This window comes from Camelina sativa, chromosome 8, assembly GCF_000633955.1.
Source record: "Camelina sativa cultivar DH55 chromosome 8, Cs, whole genome shotgun sequence".
NCBI lineage: Eukaryota > Viridiplantae > Streptophyta > Magnoliopsida > Brassicales > Brassicaceae > Camelina > Camelina sativa.
The window spans coordinates 20,704,725-20,730,901 of NC_025692.1; the positions used below are offsets into that span (position 1 = coordinate 20,704,725).

Below are 26,177 nucleotides of genomic sequence, written 5' to 3' on the forward strand. Positions count from 1 at the left end.
AAAAAAAAAAAAAAAAAAAAAAAAAAAATCAATTCTGAAGAATATAACACTCCACAAAGCCACAAGTCACCCCCTAGACAAAGATCGCCTTGTTTGATAGCCATCGATCTATCACCATCTGGCAATCCAATCGAACACAGGTTAATATCGACAACATTGGTTAAAAGATCAAGCTTCCATGATATATGATGGGAGGCTCCTGTGTCAATAATAAAGTCACCATTAACTCTCTTACCGGTTAATTGTTCAACAGAATCAGTCATTTAAGTATTAAGAAATTGTTTCAATGCAGCCCATTAATCATTCGTGAGGTGTGGGAAGGAGTTATGATCAAGCTCTTCTTCTTTGGTACCAGCATGAACAGCTTGTCCAGCATAAACACGGCCAGCAGGTGTGTCTCCACGTCCACGTCCATGGCCAGCAACATTCCCGATCATTCCACCGCCACAGCTAGACCTTCCGCCACCACGAGCACCACCACGTCCTCTTTCACCCCACCATCCTGGAAACCCTTTCAGCTAGAAGTAATCAGTCACTACATGTCCATACTTCCCACAATGTGTACAAGTAACATCTTTTTTGCGGTTATATGGTGAGAAGAAACGAGGTTTATTGCTTGTGGACACAACAAAGGCAACTGCTTCTGTCTTCTCATCTCTGTTACGGGTGATGCTCAGTTGCCTCTCTTCGCGAATAATACGCTGATACACTTGAGAGATCTTGGGGAGAGGCTCCATGCTGGTAATTGTGGAACAAACAGTTCCAAATCTTGTAGAATCCAAACCGTTTAAACATGTGTTTGTACGTTCTTCATTTCTGTCTTCTTCTAATTGTGTTGCGATACCTCCACAAGTACATGAGCGTATTGTATCCTCTTTTTTTTTCATTAATTTTTCTTATTTTACTTCTTACAAACTTTTTTTTAGTTATTCATCTTTATTGATTTTTATTAATTATTTTATATATACTAGATATTACATTTTGTATATCAGCATAACTATATTTTGTTTGTTAACATTTCTATTCTACATTATTTTGTGCTTGTTTTTGATAATTTTTTTTTAAAATTGTGATTTTACAAGTTTTACTAATTTTATAAATTTAGTTAAAAAAATGGAAACATTATATATACCTTATATTATGTTTGGTTATATATTAAACCATAATTTTTGCCTATGGCATCAAAATACCTTGGCACGGCTTTATACATAGAAGTAGAAACCCTAAAAATATTCTAAACTTGGAGTACAAGATACAATATTACAAAATAATAGAAAATGTAACATATATCTAAATATTCACATAATCTTTCCTAATACGTGATCATCCTCTTCTTTGCTTATTAAACCAAAGCAAACCCCCAAACCGGTTATGCGATAGGCTTTGAAGCTTGGTGTTTGTGTTAAGGCCTTAACCTTGTGAATGTGACAATAGGTGCTCCTCCGGTTAAGCCGTGTTGTAGCCTCACTGACGAACTGACGGTTTGGTTGATCTTGAAGCTGGGGTTTATCTTTGCAGCAGAAAGGCTCGACGTGACTTCCAATTAATGCCCTTTAATCCTGAATTTATGGATATGTATGTAATGTGTTCGAACTTTAAATTGTATTCATTACTTTTTATGTTTTCTCTATATTTAATTTGGTGCATGAGATGGGTTATGTGTTAGTGTAAATATGGGTTTGTGTTAGTGTAATCTATTTATTTTGTCTTGATAATAAATAAATGCTTTTGTTTCAGTATTACTAAATATGTTTTTTTTATTTTTTTTTTGTCAAACATATTACTAAATATGTTTGCATGTTTTCTTCGTTTTAATCAAAATGATATAGAGGAAAAATACCTTCTTAATCTGGTCCGTAAGTATTGGATTTGTACATGCACACGCGTGCACCAGGTTTGTTAATTATGCATCAAAAAACCATGCATGGTCTATATATATGTTAAACAACACCTTTTCTCTCCCAGGCGAAGTTATCGAGGCGACCTCCAGTCAAAACCATTCCGGCGCCGGTGGAGCTTCCGCTCGCCGGCGTCGGGATAAAACCATCTGTTTACTCTGCTGTTTCGAATCCTTCTAATTTTCCCCTCTTTTTAGTTATTTTCCCATTTTATTTCTATGTTTTTCAAAATCCCTAAAACATTTTGAACCCTATAATCTCTTGCGGCGATTCATCAATTATCAATGAAGGGAATCGGTTTCCGGTGAACCTCTTCCCTCACCTCTTGTCCGCCTCACCAAATCAGAAGCATCCGAAAGCCCTTGAGTTACAAAAATTAGATCTAGTTTTGGATCTGAAATTTTCTCGAACTGGCTTTCACTTCACCCCTGAAGATCCCTCACCCTGGGCTTCGTTGCTGATAGGAGCTTTCTCTCTTGGACCGGCAGATGCACCATGCACAGGGGAGACGTCGACGGCGCACGGCGATTCTCTTCTGAGGGAAACTTGTTTTAAATCTGGAAAGAGTAAGTCTTCTTGCCTCCCTGCCTTAACATCGGATCAAACTCATCCCAAACCACTATTGCACCACTTTTTCCGATGAGTCCGAGTTCAAGGCCAATCCTCCCACTTCCTCCGGGCAGCCGCCATGGTCGCAATCCGTACATAGCCATCACACGATTAGGGTTCCTCTTAATGGATCCTACAGTTGGTTTTGGCCCATTAAGGCTCTGCCCAAGCCCATAAGGTGTACTTCAACTTTCTATCCCTTAAAATCCAGGTCAGTTTTTTTATGCCGATTGCCAAACCTTAGTCGTTGGTGTGATCAAGATTACGATCTCTATGGTAGAAGACTCCATCTGAGAAGTAATGCATCATCGTTACTATGGCTTGGTTTTAATCATCCTAGAATCCTGGTAGGTATATCCTTTACGGCTTTGTCTTATGAACATCTTAGCTTGTCGTGTAATGGTATATGGATCCCGATTCCAAGTTGTCCAAGCTTTGAGTATGGCTATGACTTGTCTGAGCTTTTATCTCACTCTACGACAACACTAACAAACGACTTCAAGCACCAAAGCATAACCAACATTGCTCAAACCATTGTCAAAGTCCTACTTTATGTAGATCTTCTCATACCGGTGAGATCCACGACTCTGACCCCTTCCTCAATGTCACTTTGTCATGAGACAGTGGCTTTATGTCCCTCCATTGACCTGATCATGGAAGAAATGTCGATGATCCCTGACCTCACATGTACCAAAAGGCTAGCTAGCCTTTGGCTCAAAGCTCTCAAGAAACCATTATTGACTAATCCTATCTATCTTTTTCTTTATCTTTGTAAGGCATTGGGGAATGCCCTTTGTTGCTGTAGTGTTTTACTCTTTGGATTCTCAGAGTCCTTAATTCTATGTACTTGGTTTCTATCTTAATGAAATGAAAACAAGAGGTGTTTCAAAAAAAAAAAAAAGGTCTATATATATATGTTTTTTTTTGTGTGGTCTATATATGTTTATAGCAACTATCATTGTGAAAAAGGTTATACTCCTCATTTAGAATAAGCAACGTACGTACTCTCAACTGTAAAGCTTAATTGCTTAATGAAGATTTTTTACAAAAATGTGAACTGTTTTCCGTTGGAATTCAAAAGAACACCGATACTCTATTGTTCGAAGTGAAAAATGTGAACTAAAGTTGTGGCGAGTCTGGATTATGATTTGTTAACGAATATTATGAAGTGTGAAGCATGTTTTTTTGGTAACATGAAAAACACTAAGCATCAGAATTTATTTGGTATACTATTGGTTATGTCCTATATATATATATATATATATATATATATATATTATTTTGGTATACTTTGTTATGTCATATACTTTTGGTAAATCAAATCTTTGCACACATCCCATATATATCGGGTCAACTTTTAAAATGAAAAATATACAGCAAGTTCAACTTCGTTTCACTTGATTATTATTTTTATAAATTGATTTTATGCCATTATAATCTGTATACAGAAATATATTCTTTTATTCCTTTTGGAATAAAATCTATAATATTTACTATACTAATCTTCTATTAACCGAAAGATTTCATATGGGAAACACATATGAATCTCTTATATCGGGTCACATAAAAACTATTGTGTTCATTAGGATTAAACTTCACCTTAATACACAAGAAAAAAGTTCACCACAATATTGTACTTGGTTTAAAACATTTTAACTATTTGAACCATATCAACTTCTTTCACTTTTTATCATTTTTTTTAGAAATATACTATGTAGTTAATTAAAGAAAATTTCATGATATAAAAAATAAGATAATAAGAATATACCTGACCGATCATTCTTTAGTAAAGAATGAGTTGGCATGATGATTATCGTATTGGTACTAGCCTGTCGAAGAAATTCTCGATCTCTCCAATAGTCTATCTGTCTAAACAAGCTACTCACTGAATAATAGCCTGAGAGATATTTAAAAAAGGTACTTCAAGCAAGATGATATTTTGGCTATTAACACTTTTCAATGATGGATATCACGTACCCTTGTAATTGTATTGCTGAAAATGTTTCGTTGTTTTGAATTATTATACTCTTTAGAGATTACCAGCTAACTTGTACAATGATGAATATTAAGTGTTCTTTAATAATCAAATCATATCTATAAAAAAAAATAGTCAACTAATCCCCTATTAAAGACAAATTATTAATTAAACCTTCTCATTTCTCTCCTAATGAAATCCCTATAAATACCGGCTAAAACACTTAACATTTCTCTCCACAAATCTCAAACAACTTAAACTCACAAATACTTCTTGAGCCTTTTTTACTCCACAAACAAATGGCTCCAAGAACCTCCCTTGCACTCTTCCTTTCTCTCAACCTCCTCTTCATCACTTACACCTCTGCGGCTTGTCCTAGAGATTCCCTACAACTCGGTGTTTGTGCCAATGTTCTCAAGCTAGTGGACATAACATTGGGAAATCCACCTGTAACGCCATGCTGCTCTCTCATCCAAGGTTTGGCTGACCTTGAGGCTGCAGTCTGCCTTTGCACCTTGGTCAAGGTTAACGTTCTTGGAATCAACCTTAAACTTCCTATCGATCTCAGCGTACTCCTCAATGTTTGCGGTAGAACACCTCCAACGAACTTCCAATGCGTGTAAGTTGAATACTTATAACATACCTATAAAATGAATGAATCATACAGTTTGATGAATTGTGGAACCTGTTGTCATCTTCTTGTTTATTTTAAGGTGGTCTTCTTTTTTTGGGTATTTTTCTTTGATTGGTTAAAATGAACGTACGTACGTTCTCATGCAATAATGGATAATGGGGTTGTGTGTGTAATCGGCAAGTTGGTACTCCTTTGCTTCATTGTTCCTCCATCTCTTCTTTGTAATTTTTTCTTTCAATTTGATTAATAAAAGTATCAATCAATGTCGTTGACGTTGTCTATATGTCTATCTTAAAAACCAAGGTGACATTATATAATATATCACTACGTACAAAACTTGTGTTTATTAGTATTTCGTTGTAAGCATTAAGACATATTTTACATCAGACCATTGCTGACAAAAACAAAAATTATCCTAATTAAGACGACATAATTCTGCAAAACTGGATAAACCAAACATATTTCTGTCTTATTCGCAAGTACGTACTCTATTTTTTTTCGCCAGCAAGTACGTACTCCTTTGCTTTATCAGACACTACAACACGATGAGTTGTGTCTCTTCGTACTTGTGACTCGGATGAAACAAAACAAACTGAAACGTCACGACCGGAATATTGCAACTTTGAATCTCAATTATCGACCATGACATTGCGTTTCAAACGCTTTGCTTCAGATCGCCAGCTAAACTACCCTAGCTAGGGGCTACGGCGAACACATGTTCAGTACACACTTATCCTATTAATATTGACCAATAAACTCTTAATATCTTCACCAATATCAAGCAAACAACTCCGATATTATTTCGACATTTCCTTGCCTCTCTGGTTGTACACCATCGTCTTCTTACAAACCATATATAGCCAACCCCAAGCGCTCCTGCCATCGAGACATGCCCAAAAGATGCTTTGAAGCTCGGTATTTTTGTTAAATCGCCTAACTTGTTGAATGTGACATTAGGTGCTCCTTCGGTTAAGCTGTATTTGCAGCCTCATTGACGGTTTGGTTGACCTAGAAGCTGCCGCTTGTCTTTGGATTAACTAACTCTGCTCAGAAAGCCATGCATGGTTTATAGAAACTAACAACAAGGTTATAGAATAGTGAAAAGGCTATAGTTTTATAGTAATCCTTATTTAGAAATTAGAATAAGCCACGTACTCTGAACTCAAAAACATGGTTACAGTATTATTTACAAAAATTCAAACTGTTTCCCATTGGTATCTTTGATTTAATTAATGTCAGGCCTCACAATAAGATCTACGGACTAACCGAAGAGCTGGTTAAACCTCAGACATCAATTTAGAATATTAATGTTTTATATGTGAACTATATAGTATAGCTGTAGCGAGTTTTTAACCCTATCTCTAAGATGATCTAGTTGGTTTTTAACCTGTGTGCTTTTTAAGCAGGGGGAGAAGGACCAGTTTATGGGATGGGGGGAGGGGGGGTGTCGATTTGCGGGGGAGCATCGAGCACCAAGCATCAAGTTATTTTGGTTTTTCATTTCATCACTCTAAAAACAATTTGCCAAAAGTTTGTCATTTGTGTCTGTGATGTTTTTTCTTTTGTAAGCAACGCATTTATGTCTAAGTTTTTAATCAGACTTATGATAAGTTTGTTGGTGTGCCTGAAAACCTGAGAGTTATTGAATCATGAGTGCTTGAAGAAACAGAGAGTTAAAAAGGGGGAGATTGAAGATGCATCTATTGACATAGGTGATGTACTAAAGACTATGGTAGTTCAAGAGATGGATCAGCAGGTCAGAGTTCAAGAAGTGTAAAAGAAAATCTATTCAGGCGGTCAAGCAAAGGCATGAGATGCAAGGAGAAGATTCTGGAAGCATAAAGACTTTCCTATTACGGAGATAAAAGGAAGTTTTACAACGATTGTTAATTTTCTAATTTGTAAAGAAAAAAGAAATAAACAATTTCTAGTTTATTTAGAATTGAGAATTAGTTTGTTGTATGGCTGAGTCCAATTAGTATAAATAGGGTGTCCGGTCTTGAGAGAAGATCGGCACTTCATATATGGAGAAATCCTAGCAGTTGAATCTTAAGCTTTAAAAAAGAATAGCTTGAAGATTCAAAGAGGGATAAAGGGTTTTGAAAGCTTCTTAGATCAAAGTTGTGATCTTAGAACTTGTTGAGAGAGAGAAAGAGTTAGAAAATAGAGTTAAAGGAAAATCCTTGTAAAATTTATTTTCTAATAAATCAAAAGAGAGTTTCTGAACCCTTGTGTGTTACTTTGCATTAAAGATCCAAAGCGCATAACTCTTGCGTTTTCATTGTAAATTTGTTAAGTTTTAGGGGTCGGCAAATACAGAAGCTATTTTGAAAGTTTAAAATAGCAAAAATTATCTAATTAATAATAAAATTTCAAAACTTAGAAGTTTAAAATGAAAATAACTGTCAATACCACTTTTTTTTTTATGAGATTTTCCCAAAATAAAAACTATTAACATTTTATCATACATATAAAAGACAAAATTAGTTTACAAAAAAAATACATTATGGTGTAGCGTGTGGGTTTTTTTATCTACTAGAGGATTGTAACTTTAATCTGGTCCGTGAACTGTACATATACGACCACTAATCAGGGATTAATTAATTCTGCATCAAAATTTCCAAAAGCCATCAGCCATGTATGGGCAAGAGTGAGATTTCAGACACAAATGGCTTTTCTAACTATTTATCCTGATTAAATTTCATTAATTATAACATAAATTTGTCACAGTTTGGTAAAGATTTCATATAGAATCGATACGATTATTTTTTCGTTGGCGGAATATTGAATTTATTTCAAATAGCATGTGTGTTATGTTTATATCAAAACTTGCAGATACAGGAGTTAGCAGAACGTTAGTGGCGACAAAGTTTTGGTTCGGTAGAGGTCGAAGTAAACATATAACAAGATCAATGTTTCTTTTAAGCTGGAACAATCGTTGTTCTTAACTGTAAATAACAAAAGTCACATTTTTTTTTTTTTCTCTTCACACACATTGTGATTAACCACACAACTAAACCAAACACATACATACACACACATATTCTGTATTGGTGACCTTTTAGTTTCAAGCCATGTCTCCTCCTTGTTGCTGTGCAAGATACCTCTCTCGGCGTTGCTTCTGGTTATTACAACAAAGGAGAAAAAACATTAAACAATTTTAATCACACTTTCTTGTCTTATGAAAAAAAACAAACAAACCCAGAGAAGATAAATCTTATGAAAATAATAGCATTGCGTCGCACCCATTCATCTATTACAAGTCCTTCTCCAATTGGCTTTGGACCAACAACACCCTCTGATGCTTTCTTCCGTGCTTCATCTACAGCATCCGCTTCTGCTAATTGACTCTTCAATTTCTCCATCATCTTTTTGGAGAGAGAGAAGGTAACAAGATTAAAGATCAGCTATATATTTAGAAGTGTCTAAAGCAGTGAAATGATCCAAATGATGGCGCCAAAAAAAACGGAAGAAGAAAGACTCACTGGGTTAGAGCTTTCAGGATCCAAGAATACCACACGCATTACTTGCTCCTCAGAGACATGCTCTTTTTGCTCCTCAAACTGCAAACACACACAAAAGTCTCAAATCTATCTTCTCTTTTAGATTCTGACCAATAGTTATTACCATTGTCACTTACCAGCTCAGGCATATAATCCGTTGGGACTTTCATCTTCAGGCTCATAATTTTAAACTTAACCCCGCTCTTTTGTTCCACCGGCCTTTCACTATTCTCAGGAGGCTCAACAAACTTGAAAACTAACAAGAAGTAGTAACAGTCAACGCATAATCCTCGGGGCCAATGCTAGAAATACCAGTTGATCAAAATAGATAGAAGCAAATACCAGTTGCGATAATTTCTTCCCCAGGAGCAAGAATAGCACCAGCCGGGCGCATAAAGCAACTCTTTGGCTCCGTTGTTTGAAACTGAAGAAACAGATCGAATCAGCAGAGACTAAAAAAAAAAAAACCTGATGACAACAACCATAATCAAAAACTTGATGCAGAACAAACCTTAAAAGCTACATGAGACTTGCTCGTATTCTTAATCTTAATAGCGCTCCTGACTTGCTTCCCAGGCTCATCTTCAAACAAAGTTCATAAACTTTAAATCAGTAAATCTTTAAAACTAATTTGCAGAAACACCATCCAACGACCTGAAAGAACTACCTCATTACAATTTCATTGTAAACTAGAGTGAATCTTAAAATTGACAAAGAATTTGCTCAATGGCTTGCTTACACAGTACATAGTAACCTTATCAATCTGTATGGGCTGTAAATATATTAATTTTTTTCCACTAAGCAGACAATTACAAAGGTCAACATCATCATCTTCAATATATATTATCCAAATTCATAGATTCCAAGGAAAAATATATGCTAAAAACCAGTTAAGTCCATATCACACTATGATCCAAAAACAAACAAATCAGTCAAATTCCAATTGATTCAATGGAGATTGAGATTAGAGTAGTAATTAATATATATATATATATATAGAACTCACAGGGGAAGTAGAGTTTTGCAGAAGGATCAAGCTTCAATCGGCGTTTCGTAGGAAGAAGCGATCTCGCGACAGATGACATAGAAGGGATCGTGGCTCCGGCGGACTGATGATGGTTTTGTTGACCCAATCCTTCTACTACAGGAGGTCCGTGGTATTGAAAATGGCGAGTTTGATGAATGTAATTTTGATTTAGATGAGACGATGATGCAGACGAAGAAGGAGTAGCTTGAGCGTTGTTGGAGTTTCGAAAGGGGAGTTTGAATCTGCCCCAACGTCGACCATCGGGATCTGATTTCTCCTCCGTTAAGGCCATTGGAGAATCGGGGAAAGCTTCAAAGTGGATTTGATTGGGTTTAGTGTTTTTTGTTTTTTAATTAAAAGAGAAGACGAAGAAGAAGTTAAATAGCAGAATGAAATAGCGTTTATTACGATCGCGTTTTTTGATTCGCTGCCTTTACTTTTTTTATGGTTTTGTTTGTGGCGATTGCATTCTGAATGAAACGGTTAGGTTTATAGTATAAGCTTATCGTCTAACTCTAATGTATTGTAGTGGTTAGTAAGATACGGTTAATAATGCAATCGCAAAATAAAAAAAAGGACGTTTGAGATTTCATTACTAGTGGAAATGTCTTTTGATAACATCATTTTTATTATCTGAAGATGAGGATTTCATATGTAATTTGAAGATAAATTTTTTTATTTCGTATCCCATATTATATATAGATTAAGATCAATGTTTTTAAACTGAGTTTACATAATTATTATCGAACGCTCTTAAAAAAAGAGAGAAATCATAGTCCAGGGCCACAATTGTAGAAACAGTTACATGTGTACTTGCCAGAGGTTGGTGGCGTCTCAACACAAACTCCGTTGCCATTTAACTCCTTGAAACACTCTTCTCTGCACTTTGCCAACAAACATTGTGTTCCCGGGTTTAGTATTTTTTTGCATCTCTTTTGTGCCTCAGTTTTTGGAACAATCGTTATTACTGCCAACCAATATAGTAAGTAACAAAAAAGTCATTGTACATTGACATATTAGACCGTTTATCATATACGAATTAATAAATTTAATTACCTGAGAGGAGAACTACAAAAACCATGAAATAAGAAAACAATTGCTTGTTCATGGTGCGAGATTTGTTTATTAATATTTGAAAAATGTTTGAGAAAGAAATCGAGTGAATGTGAATTTTTAATATGTTATTCATGAGCTCATGGCCAACACTTATATACAATCATCCTCTAGCCAGGGACGGTCCTAAGATTACCTAGGCCTAAAGCATTTATTATACAAGGTATTTTATAAAATATATTAACTGTAAACATATGATACAAACAATTAAAAAAATACAAAAACTGCTGTTTTGGGGCATCGAACCCGCGTCCTGAGATATGATTTCGTACATCAAAACCAAATTAGCTAGGAACTTGTTTAATTAATTAATCCAAAGTTTTTATATATATTATGTGGCCTAAAGCAGATGCTTTGGCTGTTTCAGGGGTGGGCCGGGCCTGCCTCTAGCTAGCTCTCGGTCAACACTTGTGTGATATTAAGGAAGAAGGAGATTATTGTCTAGAGAGATTCAAAGGCTTGACCGTATCTCATGAATATTTGAAGATGACCGAGACAAGTTTTGACTGCCTTCCTACAAATAATTGCACACCTGTGTAATAGAAATAAAATGAGTTATTTGATGGGATTTTTGCGGAATGTGTCATATTTCTACAAAAAGTTTTCAAATGTATTATATTGTTTTCAGTTTTTTTTTAAACCATAATTGATATTTATAGCATAATTTGTTATCTACCAAAATGAAAAAATAAGTTAAAATTATGGACGTAGATTAAAATTGTTCACTAAATGCTAAAAATGTTATTTATAAAAACTAATTTCGTCTTTTTCATTTGCGCTCATGCCATAAATATAACACATTTAGAAAAGATGTTACGATTATGATATATTTAGAAAGAATGAATAGATTATAGCACATTTAAACATGGTTTATGGTACAGTTTCTCTTATTTGAATACACTAACCATTTAACTTTAACAAAAAAACAAATGTTGTTGTTGATAACATATATGATATTTTACAATACTATTTAAAATTATAAATAGTCTTATATTCTTTATTTATAGTAATATATATATATATTGTTTTAATGGTTTTCCGCATTAAAAAAACCTCAAATCTACTTTTTTTTTTTCCAAGTTAACCCACCATCACCAGAAAATGTAAATCAATTATACGAAGTTAAAAAAAAATTAAACTAATATTAGATAGTATTTGTGTTTTTCAAAATTCACAATGGATTTTTTTTTGTTTAGGCATGTTTTGATAATTTTGTGAGTTTAGAAATCAAGTCTTGTAAGCTGATTTATATTGATGCACCTCAAACAATTATATATCATCCATTAAAAGATTCCAAAAAAAAGATTCCAAGTTGGAGTTTATTTATTATAATCCAAACACATCATATGCAACATTACGTATCATCAACGTTACTAAAATTAAAAAAAAAAAATCTTATACTCTATAGTTTCAATTTTCAATTAGTAAATTTACTTACTGTATTCACAAAGTTAAATGAAAATGTTTGATTTGATGATAAACAAACCATTTTCTTCATAGCTTCTCTTCAATATGTACATAAGAGACTTTACAGAGAAGTACACAAAATAGAAAAAAAGGATAATTACAAAAATATTCACAAAAAGTTCAAACTCAAAAGCACAACAAAACACAGTTAAGAAACGTTTCAGATCAGATCTAACAAGATCCCCAACAGCTCAGAAACATGACAGTCCTTAAAGATTCCTCCGCCTGCCTCAGCTTCTCACTCGCCGCTAAACCAAATCGTCTCGATTCAAGATCGCCTTTATTAAGTCTCCTCACCGAAGACGACGAAGACGAAGACGAAAGTGAACTCTGCGGCGACGAGACTGATTCTTTGACGGAAGATCTTAAAGCCGTCACATCACCGCCGCTCTCCTTCATCAACTTACCGGAAAACTGACTAATCACTCTGTTCATTGAAAAATTCTGATCCTTTAGATTTGTTTTTTTTTTTTTGTTATTTTCTCTGCAAATTTATGGCTTTTCAGATTCCGAAGAGGAAGAGTTTATAATTCTTTAGGAGATGTGAGAGGTGTTTTTGTTTATATAGAGGGACAAAGTAAGTGAGTGAGCCATATGATTTGGGAGAAACTACCGGCTGAGTCGGTATTAAACCGGAGGCTCGACGAATCTTGAGATTACTATTGGATAAAGTGACTGACAAGTGGCGGTTAAGAGAAGGTTCGCGACATGTGGTGGGATATGATCAAAGATGAATCTATGGATATTTTTTATTACTTTCTCTTTACTTTAATGTCTATTTTCTGATAAAGAAATTAAAATATCTACATATGTCCTTTTTCCTGATGGATAATTATGAATCATCATAATTACGATGTTTTTCACTTTGACGACGAAGTTAGTTGTTTTCATTAATCGTTTCAAGATAAGTAGATAGCGTTTATTTTTGTTTTTGCTTCACGTTGTCTATTGTAAATTACTTTTTTTCTGATAAGGTTGTCTACTCGAGTTTTTGACCAAGTTTTCTTTTCTATATTTGTATTTCAATCATGCTTTTTCTTCAACACGACTTCGTAGTTTATAGTTTTATGCTCAATTTTAAAATTTTGAAAATCATTTGGAAACTCGAAAGTGTTAGGATATAATAATGTTATAAAATACGGTCGTTTTCATGTCATTTTTATTGTATTTGTACTACATGATCAAAAGAGCAAACTATAGATACGTAAAGATGGAAGATTAAAAAAATGGATTTTGGGTGGTGTGTGCTAGTTGCTAAAGGGACAAGCTTGTCTGCCACTAAGTTGCCGAGGTTCAAGTTTTTTTTTAACCTCGGCAAAAAAAAAAGTTTGATCCATTGTTGTAAGCCATGCATGCACCAAGTTCTTCATTTGCGTGTATCCATTGTTACGAACAGAGAGTCTAAAGCTTACCCCCTCACATCTCATACATACAATCAAGCCGAGCCTATATGCGCACCAACACGATAGACATGCACTACGAACCTTTGTAATTAGATTTCATTTATCCATTTGGTGGTGGTGGCTTCTGTATGGCAGTCTTTAAAGCTAGGTGAAGTATGCAAGTTGTCACAAAGTCGAGTATCGTCTCTGAATAGTGAATTTCATCCGAAAGGTTCCCATCTTTTTTCTTTTAATATAAAGATTCCATATACTGTTTTATTATTATTTGCTAAGTCTCCAACATGCTATAGCCAGAAAGGTACGTTCGTATAAATGTATCAGCCATTCTAAATAATATTTTTTTTTTGCCAAGATTTGCAAAGTCTCCATGTAATACCGACTTCGCAACATTGAACACGCCAAGCTTTAATTACCCAATAGTAATGTCAAAATTGTGTAGGTCCATAACTCGTAGCATAATTAGCATTTCCGTTTCTGGCTACGACATCTTAACCACATATTTGTTTTTCTTTTAGTTGAACCCACAAAAAAACGACGACAGGATTCCATTTATCTCAGAACAAGTGGTCTCAGAAAATTGAAATATGACATGACCGACATAGTCAAAGCGAAAGAACATAAGCCGATGTTAACCATAGCCACAAATAAATAAATACTTTCTAAATTTATTTTATAGGATTTTATTAATTTTTAAAAAGCACAATTTAACCCCATATAAATTATATTATATATATATATATATACAATATTATAATATATCATTTAAAGCTTTATTATATATATATATATATATATATTTTGGACAAAATCATGTAATACTTTATTAGAAAAATCTAAACAAAGGACATTATAATGAATCACTAATTATATCAAGTTCAAAAATAGTTTGTTCTTAATTTTTATAACTCAGAGTAAATTCTAAAACAATGGGAGAAGTACAGCTTACATATAGACATTTTCTTCGGATCTTTAAATAGACCATAAGCTATGAACCCATATATGTGTGGGTCTCAGAGAAACAATGTATTGGAGTTTCGCAAAATAGATGAATCGAACTTTAAAACGTGTTGGCGTCCCAAACCCATCTCCTTACCACTTGCCCACAAGACCCCGGACACAAATTGTTTTGTTTTGCTGAGGATTTGGTTCGGTTGGTCCAAGCCAAATAAAAAATCTCCCATGTCACATATTAATTCATTGTGCTATTAAACTTTTAAATGTTAAAAAATACAAAGTTTTAAGAGTTTTGAAATGAATCTATAGTTTAGTTCAAGATGGTCTCAATTATGGACATGCATTACAAAATATTAAATATATATGAAATTTTGCGCAAAGAGTTAGAAAATCTACACTAATTGTAAAGTATTGGGATATTGAGAACCGGAGATCGACGGTCGAGATGATAAACCAAGAATATGTAAATTATGAAGATTGAGAAGATTCTAGAAAATATAATTTAAAAAATATTTACATTTATCTAAATATATTATTTATATTTATATTATCTTAGTTTAAAAAATATTTTGTGTATACAAGAAAACATAAGTTATAACATTATAATTACGAGAGTCTAATATAATTTTTCTTCTAAGAGATTATGTATTCTTACTCTCATCAACTTATCATAAAATAGTTATCCTCGAAATTTTAGTACACAACACAAACTAATTGTATTAATGATAAGTAATAACATACACTCCCAAAGATTTCAAAATTGGATATTACCTAGGAATGATTTAATTTTAGTTTTCGTTTAGTTGACCAAAAACCAGATTTATGAAATTTTGAGTTTAACCCACAAACCTGACAAACAAATTAGTTGGATAAGGAAATCGTTTGAATGAAAAATGGGGTTTTTATTCATTGCTACTTCTTCTTACAGAGCAACTGCAACCGCAACATTAGTGTTATATGTTATATATATTCTTTTTACATAGTGTTATATGTTGAAAAAAATGTGTGTTTTATATATATTTTTTTTAACTTTTTTTTATTTTTTTTATAAATATAACTATTCTTATAAGATTACTTATAAATTATAACTTAAAAGTTTTGAAATATAACAATTATTTATAGATATTGTATTTGATAAACAAAATAAATTTTTGGTGAAAACATCATATATAATTATATATCCTCCACAAAGATTCAATCTTTTGGCACAATCAATATCTATCTCTCATTTAGAGGATCCATAGATAAAATAGAATTAGTGTTTGACCAAAAAAAAAAGAATTACTATCCAAGTATCCAGTTCACTTTAGAGCTGGAACGTTCATATATCAAACAAAACCGGTTTCATTTCACCGGTTTACCGTCTGCCGCAGATAACAGCCGCGATGCACATTCTCCACGCCGGAGCTCGATTCTCCGCCGTTAAATTCTCACCGGTATTCAATCCTTCCCCTACTCCTCTCCGCAGAAGATACTTCATCGTAAGGTCTCTCCCTCTCTTTCTACCTCAAATCGATTACTTCCCCATCTCTGTAACAAATTTCTAATCTCTCAAATCGTTTTCGAATTTGTGTCTCTGCAGAGCTAATCTTCCGTTTCCGAAGCATCAATCTAAGTATCATAAGGAGCTTGAGGTCGCCATTGATGCTGTTGATAGAGCTTGTCGTCTCTGTGTTGATGTAAGTTTAAGTTTTTTTTCACCTCCGTTGTCTCTCAATTCTCAGATTGATGTCTATTAAAGCTTGGTTCTTTTGACAATGGCTTAGGTCAAAAGATCGCTTTTTTCGTCTAAAGAGAAGATTGTTGAGAAGAATGATCAAACTCCAGTTACAATTGCTGATTTTGGAGTGCAAGCTTTAGTCAGCTTAGGTGAGATACAATGAGCAGGCTTGTAAATGAGTCCCACTAGTTTAGGCTTTTCTTGATTGTGTAGAATCAATGGTTTAAGTGATTTATGTAGTGAATTTGTGAAAAAGAACGCTGTTTTCATGAAACTCTGATTTCAAATTTGAATCTTGTCTTTGCTTATTTCTGATTTGTAGAGCTATCGAAACTGTTTCCTTCAATACCTTTGGTGGCTGAAGAGGACTCTCATTTCGTGCGTGCTAATAACCTTGTAAGCTCTGTGGTAAGTGAAGTCAAATCAAAAACAAGCATTGGAGCCAATGAGTTGTCTGATGCTGATGTACTAGAAGCAATTGACAGAGGTGGCAAAGATGCTTACGCGTTTTGCAACAAGCCAGCTACTTATTGGGTATGTTACATTTTACCATGATATATGAATGTGTCTCTAAGTTCCATTTGTTACTGTCTTCTAGTCATTAGCTAAATGTTGTTCCCTGTTCATCTTATGGTATAAGATATTTACCATCCACAGTTGATTGTCATTGTTGAAGTTTGTAAATCTTGGAATGTCAGACTTGAACTGAGGAATGGGTAATACTCGANCCCCCCCCCCCCCCAAGCACTAACATAGAAAATGATGCACATATTTTTTGTGCCTAGATGATATGATACTTTTCATTATACTGTCCATGCTGCCTGCAACTTACTTCCATTGATCTGCAGGTTTTGGATCCAATTGATGGCACAAAGGCGTTTCTTAAAGGAGATGAGGGTTTATATGTGGTATGTCTCATTACCCTGTGATTTTTCGTTTTCTTTCAGTGTCTTAGAAAGTTTCGTATGAGAGTTATAGAAACCATTTTGTGGGATTGATAATTTGAAATATCCTCAAAAACCTCCTTGCTATGCTCTACTCATTTTTTTTTTTTTTTTGCAAAAGCCATTCTTGTATGAGTTGGATATAAGGTTTCATGCTGTATTGTTATGTTTCTGACATTTCAGGTAGGATTGGCCCTTGTTGTAGATAATGAAATTGTGCTGGGAGTTATGGGATGTCCAAACTGGCCAGGAGATTTATCAGATCAATCCACCGGAACTCTAATGATCTCGCATATTGGCTGTGGAACGTGGAGCAAGGGGTTACAAAATATCTCTGGCAAAGTAAGCGGTGATTGGACAAGGTGTTTTGTTGATCCCTCCGTTTTAGTGAACAAAGCAAGGTTTTGTATACAAGAAAGCGACAACTGGGAATCACTTCCTCTCTCTGGTTTCTTCGCTGCAAAAACAGTTTCAGATGACTTACAGCATAATGATATTATTCTGGTGCCCACATGTAATGGAAGGTATCTATCTACTAACTATCTCTATACTACTTAACACACACTAAAGTTCTTCATCCAACAAAGAATAGAAATGAACGATTTTACCTCTTTAGTTTATAATTTACGAGTTGCTTGTATGCAAATTATAACATATCCTACTCAGTAAACTTCTCTTATTTGTGCGTACAGTTTGTGCAAGTATATGGTAGTAGCTTCTGGTAGAGCAGCAGTTTTCCTTTTCCGAGCCAAAACTCAGAGAACAATAAAGGTACTCAGATTGTTTGATTCTGATCTATGCACATCAACTTCTTTTTTCTTATTTTGTTGTATATATACGAGTATTTCTCATTCTTTAGAGATTGTCTTAAAAACATGTAGGCTTGGGATCATGCTATTGGGATGATATGTGTTCATGAAGCTGGAGGAAAGGTTGGTGAAAATCTTTATACACTGTCACAAAGCCCTTCTTGTTACCACATATTTGACAAATAACAACATAGTTTGCTCTGTCTAGCCCTTTACACATGATTCTTTTAAGGAACTTAGGAACATTTTTTCAATCTGATGATCATGATCTCTCTGTTTGAGAAAGAATACTTGGGTCTGTTTCGTGGTCTAAGTTTCTTGAGACATCTGACTCTCGTATCTCCTCAGGTAACAGATTGGGAAGGAGATGAAATCAGTTTGGAGGAAGATCAATCTGAAAGAAGGGTCATTTTCCCAGGGGGTGGTATTCTAGTTAGCAATGGAAGTTTACATAGTCAGCTTCTTGAGATGACATCTTCTGCTACACCAGCTCTTTGATTCATCACGACACTTCTTATAGTTATTTATATGGTTCTGAGATTATTCTTACACAGATTATATATACTGTGAATAGAGATAGAGACAGAGCTGTAACTTGAAAGTTAGTCTCCATTCTTGTGATATGATGATCAAATTCGTGATAATCTTCTCCGATTTGAATGATAGTTTAATGATTCATGTTACAAAATCTCGAACAATCTTTTTCTCAATCCACTTGATTTGGTACTGTGTTTTAACGGCTGTTCTGTCACGGTACCTCAATCCAGGAAGGATCTCTCGTCGGACTTTGCCTTTACGAAGAAGACGAATCAAAGATATCCGGAGAAGGTAATGGAGACGAAGAGGCTTACAGAAGAAGGCGGGAGTAGTCGTGTCTCCCATCGCCGTCGTGGAAGCCCAATACAGAAACGAAATTCCACTTACCCAATCATATAAAGCCCATTAAGAAACTATCCAATATACAGTGTCATTGGCCTTGTTGTAGATAATGAAACTGTGCTGGGAGTTATGGGCTGTCCAAACTGGCCAGGAGATTTATCAGATCAGTCCACCGGAACTCTAATGATCTCGCATATTGGCTGTGGAACGTGGACTAAGGGTTTACGAAATATCTCTGGCAAAGTAAGCGGTGATTGGACAAGGTGTTTTGTTGATTCCTGTGATTTAGTGAACAAAGCAAGGTATTGTATACAAGAAAGCCAAACCTGGGAATCACTTCCTCTCTCCGATTTCTTTGCTGCAAAAATAGCTTCAGATGACTTACAACATGAAGATATCATTCTGGTGCCCACATGTTGTGGAAGGTATCTGCTAATTTTCTTTCTACTAAAACACATTAAAGTTCTTCATACAAAAAATTAGTAATGAACAGTTTTACCTCTTTAGAGCTGAAACTAGCTACGAGTTGCTTGTATGAAAATTTTTAACATTTCCACTCAGTTCACTTTCCCTATTTGTGTGTACAGTTTGTGCAAGTATATGGTGGTAGCTTCAGGCAGAGCATCTGTTTTCCTTCTCCGAACCAAAACTCAGCGAACAATAAAGGTACTCTATTGTTTGATCCGGTTCTACGCACAGCATAATCTCTTCCTTATGTTGTTGTAGCGAGTATTATTTATCTCTCTTTCTCTCAAGAGATTGTGTTGAAAACATGTAGTCGTGGGATCATGCTGTTGGGATGATATGTGTTCATGAAGCCGGAGGAAAGGTTGGTGAAATCTTTATACACTCTGTCTCAAAGCCATTCTTGTTACCATATCATTTCATCAATAAGAGTTCTTAAAAATCGACAAATAACAAGATAGCTTGCTTAGGAATCTAACAAAGCCCTAAAGAAGAAGTAACTTTGTTTCAGTCTAATGATCATGATCTCTTTTTTAAAGTTTGTTGAAATATCGAGTCTCGTATCTCCTCTCAGGTAACAGATTGGGAAGGTGATGAAATCAATTTGGAGGAAGATCAATCAGAAAGGAGGGTCATTTTCCCCGCGGGTGGTGTTCTTGTTAGCAACGGAAGATTACATAATCAGCTTCTTGAGATGATACTTCTGCTTCACCAGCTCTTTGATTCATATAATTCATACTCAGATTCTTGAGATGATCTCCATTCTTGTTCTACTTCGGAGTATGCTTGTTTATATATTGTATTATTGAAAGTACTGTATATCTATCTAGTTGGTTTTTTGCCTAATGATTATCGTTATTATATGCCTAATTACTAGTATTTATCAATATTTTCTTCCAGAATCTGCTATATCCTTCATCCTTGTATAGTTTAGGAGGAAAAGAAAAAGAAAAAACAAAATTTCACAATTCAGACCTTTCAGCTCTTCTAGTAATGTATCTCGAAGAAATGTCTTTTGTCTTTTCATTAAGTTCTTTATCGTTATTTTGGTAGTGTATCAATGTATCATTATAGCATCAACTCCTCTATTATTAAAACTAACCTCCAAGAATAGAAACCACTACATTTAATAATTCAAATGTGTATTATAATAGATACTACTAAATACTTTCACTAATATTTAAATATAACGTGGATGTAATTTATCTGGCACATCAACTCCACAACTATTCCGATATCGTGTCGCATATATATTATAGTTTTATATACATAAATAAATGTTATGTTTATTATGTATTTGTGTGTGTGGACTCTTGGTCGTTGTCTTCACCTTTCAACTATTTAGGATTCAATGGGCTCTTTTCTTACGTAACAAAAATCTGGAACGCGACGATAATCTCTACGTGACTCGATTCATATATATATACTAATCAATCATATATATCTTATATTAAGAAAAATTAGGTCAGTATCGCATATCTATACTTAATATGTGGCTACATACTGTTACTGCCTAACTTCTTTTTTTTTTTTCTTTCCATCTGGCTTCATTACAGCAAGTACTGATTCGAGTTATAATTCGTTAGAAATAGTTTATGTTGATATATAGTTTATGTTAAATCGTTTGAGAAAAGATCAATAGTTGATATAGAGAGTGAAAACTCACTACATATTTGATGTCAGTTACACGAAGTCACGTATGTTTATGTTACAATTCGATCTAAATGTGTGCGAACCATCTGCTTTCGCAAAAATTTTGTAATTGCACATGTTTCCATACGTTTAAGTCAACCGAGCTCCAATTGATTTTATCCACAGTGAGTTCGTGATCGACACATAATGTTTGCGATTGTAATGTATATACATTCATAAAAAGCCTCGAAACATTATCGACAAATAAGATACGGTCAACTATATGTAGTAACACGTAGGCTACTCTTTGTGGCAAATTCATGCGCAAGCAAAGCCTCTAGTTGTTTGACAGGTTATTACCCTAATATAGGCATCACTAGCTATCTTCTAAATTCTAATCTATTTTAGTTAATTATTCCTGCATTCTTTATCCATTTGGTAAAGTAATATAATTTTATTCTCCTTTTCTTATATATAAATATAACTATACTTGTTCATTCACATAATTTCGCACTTTGTGAAGTTCTCATTTGTCGTTAAACCCGACCGATTCTTGAGTTGCAAGCAACGAGACAGTAACGAAACGTACTATATAAATTAAGTTTTAGTATAATAACATAAATACGAGAGTGATTTCGATCATTATTTCACTCCTTGCTAATGTTTTAATTACAGTTATGTATCCACCTTGCTGATTATTAATTGGAAAGATTTTGTCGACAGATTAACTATTTTGTCCCTATGTATTTTTATTACTTGGATGCTTTTGTTTGTTGGAATATATTCGAATGGGTTTTTCTTTGCCTGAAATTATGCACAGCAAGGCCATATTCCGCCAATAATAAAGATTAAAGACTCCAAACTTTAAATCCTTTTGTAATTCATTAACTATAATTAGTTTGTTCTAGAGTTTTAGCTACTCATCATCATACATGCCAATCATTAGGGGAAATATAGAGTACATTACAAATCTAGTTTCGTAGTTGTAAAGTGCGAAGAATAGAAAGAGAAGAGGAGTCTCATAGATCGTGCGTGTTCGTACTCCATGCAAAATGTACCAATCATTTTTTTTGTCACTTCAAAATGACTACCTAGCCAGCTGATTAGTAAGAAGATATATAACTCAAAATCTAAAATGTCAATTGGAATTTGGAAGCATGCATCACGCATATTCACAATAATGTATTTAAAATCCCACGTAGAAAAAAAGCTAATAAGTCCAAAAGATTGGTCTTCATTTTTTTTTCTGGAAAAAGTTTGATGGGATAGAGAGAGACAGAGATGAACAGCTAAATATGCTGTATATGCATTTAATACATTGAATACATCAAACTCACAAATTCATTAATTGGTGGCTAATTAATATTGCTTTTATCAGTATAAAATAAATTGTAATTGTATTTCTTACTAATTTCCAAAAAAGGAAAGATTATTCAATAGGTTACTTAATGATTAAAAATAAAAACATTACTCAATATTTAGTCCAATCGTAATTCGATTATGATCGTGAGTTTCTACATTAAGCGTTCGTTCTTAAAACAACAATGTAAGCTATTACGATTTTCATATTTAATGATAAAATTTTAAAGTTCCATTTCTACATCAAATTTACAGACAAGTATTGACGTATCTGTAATATTCATAATCCCTCCTAATAATCCTATCCATTAATGTTTTGTGTTTTTCCCCTAGGAAAAGAGAAAAAAGAAAAAAAGTCCAAAGGAAAAGAAAGGATCGAGATGGGTTGAAATTGTGAGAGAGAGGGAGTGAAAATACGTGGCATCATAACTATGGCGACAGCTAATGTGAAAACAGCCCAAAGCTACGGAGAGCGACACTCCTCGACGACGTCCATGTCCCTTTTTAGATTGTGATTGCATTGTTAATTATCTTATTTATCATTTGATTAGTTTAAGTATCATCGCACAAGTTTATTACATTAATTTATACACAGTATTACACTACAAGTCTCCCCAAAATCGCGTGTTTCGTATCGTACGTACATTTGTCTACCGTCTTTCTTAATGTTGAAACCCAACTTAATCAAATTTCATATTAAAAAATTATGAAAGACCTAATCAATTAGAAATAGTTAATTTGAAACATATCACTCGAATTTAGGGTATTAGTTGGATTGACAACATTTATTATTAAAATAAACAAGAATGTATAAATGGTTTATATACTATCTAAGTATCTAACTTAAGCACATAATTTTGGTTCCCCAAATTACAAATTTTGTACTCAGTGTCAAATTATATTCACATGCACAATTATAACTTATAACTGATATATGAAAAAAACAAAAAAAAAACATACAAACATGTATATACCAAATATATGATACTAGTAATATAGTACCCATCTCATAATTCACTTGTAGAAATAATCCATTATCTAAATAATAATATAGTATGAATGTATACATCCAAAAAAAAATATTTTGACAACAAAACAAAAAAAAAATTTGGGATTTGTAAAGGACACGTAGCCCAATCGATAAACAGAGGACGGCACCGAATCAATTTGACTTCACCTTTTTTTGATAAGAGTCTTATCTCTTCCCTATATATACTTCGTACTCTTCTTTAAGGACCCTACGTCTCTCTCTTTCTTTTCTCTCTATCTATCTAGTCTCTGTTTCTTCAATATTACTCAATCATTGTGTTTTTTTAAAAGGTTTTGACTTCATATCGAGTAACAATTAATCAAAAAGATGGGAAGATCACCATGTTGCGAGAAGAAGAATGGGCTCAAGAAAGGACCATGGACTCCTGAGGAAGATAAAAAGCTCACTGATTATATTAATATACATGGTTATGGAAATTGGAGAACTCTTCCCAAGAATGCTGGTTCGTGTATAATATACCTCTTCAGTATCACATTTTAATCATATATATTATCCCTTAATTGGACGTTGTTTTCTAATGTTTTGGTTTTCTTGCTCTTGAATCTTGATTATAGGGTTACAAAGATGTGGTAAGAGTTGTCGGCTCCGGTGGACCAACTATCTCCGACCAGATATTAAGCGAGGAAGATTCTCTTTTGAAGAAGAAGAAACCATTATTCAACTTCACAGCATCATGGGAAACAAGTGAGTTTGATCTATTATTGGTTATGAAAATATCAAAAAAATTAAGAACTATAAATTAAATAAAATTTTAAAATAGTACATGTTCATGTTAAGTCTACAATGATTCTGACTTAGTTTGTTTTTGTATAGGTGGTCTGCCATTGCGACTCGTTTGCCCGGAAGAACAGACAACGAGATTAAAAACTATTGGAACACTCACATCAGGAAAAGACTTCTGAAGATGGGAATCGATCCAGTAACCCACAGCCCACGTCTTGATCTTCTTGATATCTCCTCCATTCTCAACTCATCTATCTTCAACTCTTCGCATCATAACCATCAACATATGAACATGTCGAGGTTCATGATGATGGGTGATGGTCGTCATCAACCATTGATTAACCCCGAGATACTCAAACTCGCAACCTCTCTCTTTTCAAACCAAAACAGCACGCACGAGAGCCACACGGTTAACCAAACCGAAGTAAATGAATACCAAACCGGTTACAAAATGACTGATAATCAAGAATTACAATATTGGTTCCCTGATCCATTCACGGAGTTCCAGGACCTCATGCCAATGAAGTCGACAGTTCAAGATTCAATGCCTTCGTTTCCATCGAACTACGACGATGATTACTCGAAATCTAACTCTGTTTTAGAACCTTTTTACTCCGACTTTGCTTCGGTCTTGACCACACCTTCTTCGAGCCCAACTCCGTTAAACTCAAGCTCCACAACTTACATCAATAGTAGCACTTGCAGCACGGATGATGAAAAAGAGAGTTATTACAGTAACACTATTACAAGTACTTCTGAAATTCCTGATTACTCGTTTGACGTAAATGGGTTTCTACAATTCCAAGAAACAAAAAACCATTGGGATAGTGTCATGTAAAAAACAAAAATATTGTATTTCGTTATTTAGATTTTGTTACACATCCAAGATACTCTTGTTTTAAAAATATTTATTACAAAAGTATATTCGTCAAAGGGAAAGCAACATCCCATCAGTAAACAATATACAAAGCTCATGCATTGTTTTAAATTATTGATAAGAGTTTCTATTATTGGTATCTATCTACTCTTTTGTTTAATATATGTGGTCGGCTTTTCTTCTTACATAAATACATGGTGATCGTATCAACGATCATATTTTAAATATGATTTGAAATTTTGAAGATGTATAAATCAATTGTTACCGAAATAGAAAGGAAGATGGACACTAATTGATACTGAAAATAATCATTGACTTTATGAGCCAAATTAACCATGTAGCTTTGAAATGGATGATGGGCCCTTAAAGTCAATCTAAAATAGTATATCTTAAAATTTTGTTCAAAGTCATTGTTAATAGGGAGTAAAAAAGAACAAAAGAAAATAAAGATTCACGAAGAACTTACTAATATGATCATACACGAACCAAAAAAAAAAAAAAACTCTTACAAATTTACCATCAGCATGTTTACCAAAAAAATTGGTAATGAATCTTTACATGTTTACCAAAAAAAAATTACTTTCAGCAAGACTGGCCGGCGCGTGAACATGAGAAGTACACTTATTAGCGTACGACGTGTGTAAAACCCCGTCGGGGTCGAATCGATCACGGGAGAGTATGCTAATGACCAGGCGCACGTGTCAAACAAGCTACGCGTAAAGCAATAATTTGGAGAAGGGTAATAATTAGAAAAGTTCGTTTTTTTAATTGGTTTCACGGTTTGTTCTTTACTGATCACTTTTTACACGTGGTGTACGGAGAGCCATCTGAGAGTGGGGACGCGTGGGACAAAGCATGTGTAAACACGAACGAACCGATGGATCCTGCTTTAAGTTTCAACGTCGACATTTTGGGATGAGCTGTTTGTTTTGACTCGCTTGTGTTTCAGTAATTGCTTTTGTTCCATATAAAGTACACTTTGGGTTTCTCAGTTGAGGTAAGAATTAACTAAAACGGTACTAAGCTTTAAACCATTTTTGCATAGAACTGACAATATCACTGTTTAATTATTGAATGCTAAAAAATTTAGTGGTCACTTCGGTTATCATGATTTCTGAAACTGTAGAACGTTGTC

At 34.1% G+C, this 26,177-nt stretch overlaps 7 protein-coding genes and 1 pseudogene across 8 annotated transcripts in view; 5 read left to right on the forward strand and 3 right to left on the reverse strand.

Annotated features, from left to right (window-relative positions):
- LOC104707677 (putative lipid-binding protein AIR1) overlaps positions 1-5,445 on the forward strand; it is a 16,003-nt gene extending 10,558 nt beyond the window's left edge. Inside the window, exon 2 of one of the 2 annotated variants that reach the window (XM_019229065.1) lies at positions 5,107-5,445. The gene's annotated coding sequence lies outside the window, so the exon portion shown is untranslated. The remainder of the gene's footprint in view (positions 1-5,106) is intronic. The other variant, XM_010424077.2, reaches the window with a different exon arrangement.
- On the forward strand, positions 4,733-5,113 carry LOC104709747 (putative lipid-binding protein AIR1). The gene has a single exon (XM_010426311.2). The coding sequence runs from the start codon at positions 4,782-4,784 to the stop codon at positions 5,103-5,105; it is 324 nt and encodes a 107-aa protein (XP_010424613.1). The 5' UTR covers positions 4,733-4,781; the 3' UTR covers positions 5,106-5,113.
- LOC104707679 (vesicle-associated protein 4-3) lies at positions 8,002-10,028 on the reverse strand. The gene is made up of 7 exons (XM_010424078.1): positions 9,626-10,028; positions 9,131-9,201; positions 8,962-9,043; positions 8,757-8,875; positions 8,602-8,679; positions 8,362-8,484; positions 8,002-8,237 (listed from the first exon to the last, which is right to left on the reverse strand). The coding sequence occupies exons 1-7, from the start codon at positions 9,936-9,938 to the stop codon at positions 8,184-8,186; spliced, it is 840 nt and encodes a 279-aa protein (XP_010422380.1). The 5' UTR covers positions 9,939-10,028; the 3' UTR covers positions 8,002-8,183.
- LOC109125971 (putative defensin-like protein 165) lies at positions 10,417-10,754 on the reverse strand. Its single transcript, XM_019228801.1, has 2 exons — positions 10,703-10,754; positions 10,417-10,613 (listed from the first exon to the last, which is right to left on the reverse strand). The coding sequence occupies exons 1-2, from the start codon at positions 10,752-10,754 to the stop codon at positions 10,417-10,419; spliced, it is 249 nt and encodes an 82-aa protein (XP_019084346.1).
- LOC109126008 lies at positions 12,211-12,775 on the reverse strand. Its single transcript, XM_019228956.1, has one exon. The coding sequence runs from the start codon at positions 12,659-12,661 to the stop codon at positions 12,398-12,400; it is 264 nt and encodes an 87-aa protein (XP_019084501.1). The 5' UTR covers positions 12,662-12,775; the 3' UTR covers positions 12,211-12,397.
- On the forward strand, positions 15,825-18,730 carry LOC104707680 (putative PAP-specific phosphatase, mitochondrial). Its single transcript, XM_010424079.2, has 9 exons — positions 15,825-16,069; positions 16,166-16,262; positions 16,350-16,452; positions 16,626-16,837; positions 17,152-17,211; positions 17,431-17,771; positions 17,940-18,018; positions 18,129-18,179; positions 18,405-18,730. Exons 1-9 carry the CDS (start codon positions 15,969-15,971, stop codon positions 18,552-18,554), a joined length of 1,194 nt encoding a protein of 397 aa, XP_010422381.1. The 5' UTR covers positions 15,825-15,968; the 3' UTR covers positions 18,555-18,730.
- LOC104709748 lies at positions 18,679-20,123 on the forward strand (annotated as a pseudogene).
- LOC104707681 (transcription factor MYB35-like) lies at positions 23,652-25,046 on the forward strand. Its single transcript, XM_010424080.1, has 3 exons — positions 23,652-23,884; positions 23,997-24,126; positions 24,256-25,046. The coding sequence occupies exons 1-3, from the start codon at positions 23,749-23,751 to the stop codon at positions 25,001-25,003; spliced, it is 1,014 nt and encodes a 337-aa protein (XP_010422382.1). The 5' UTR covers positions 23,652-23,748; the 3' UTR covers positions 25,004-25,046.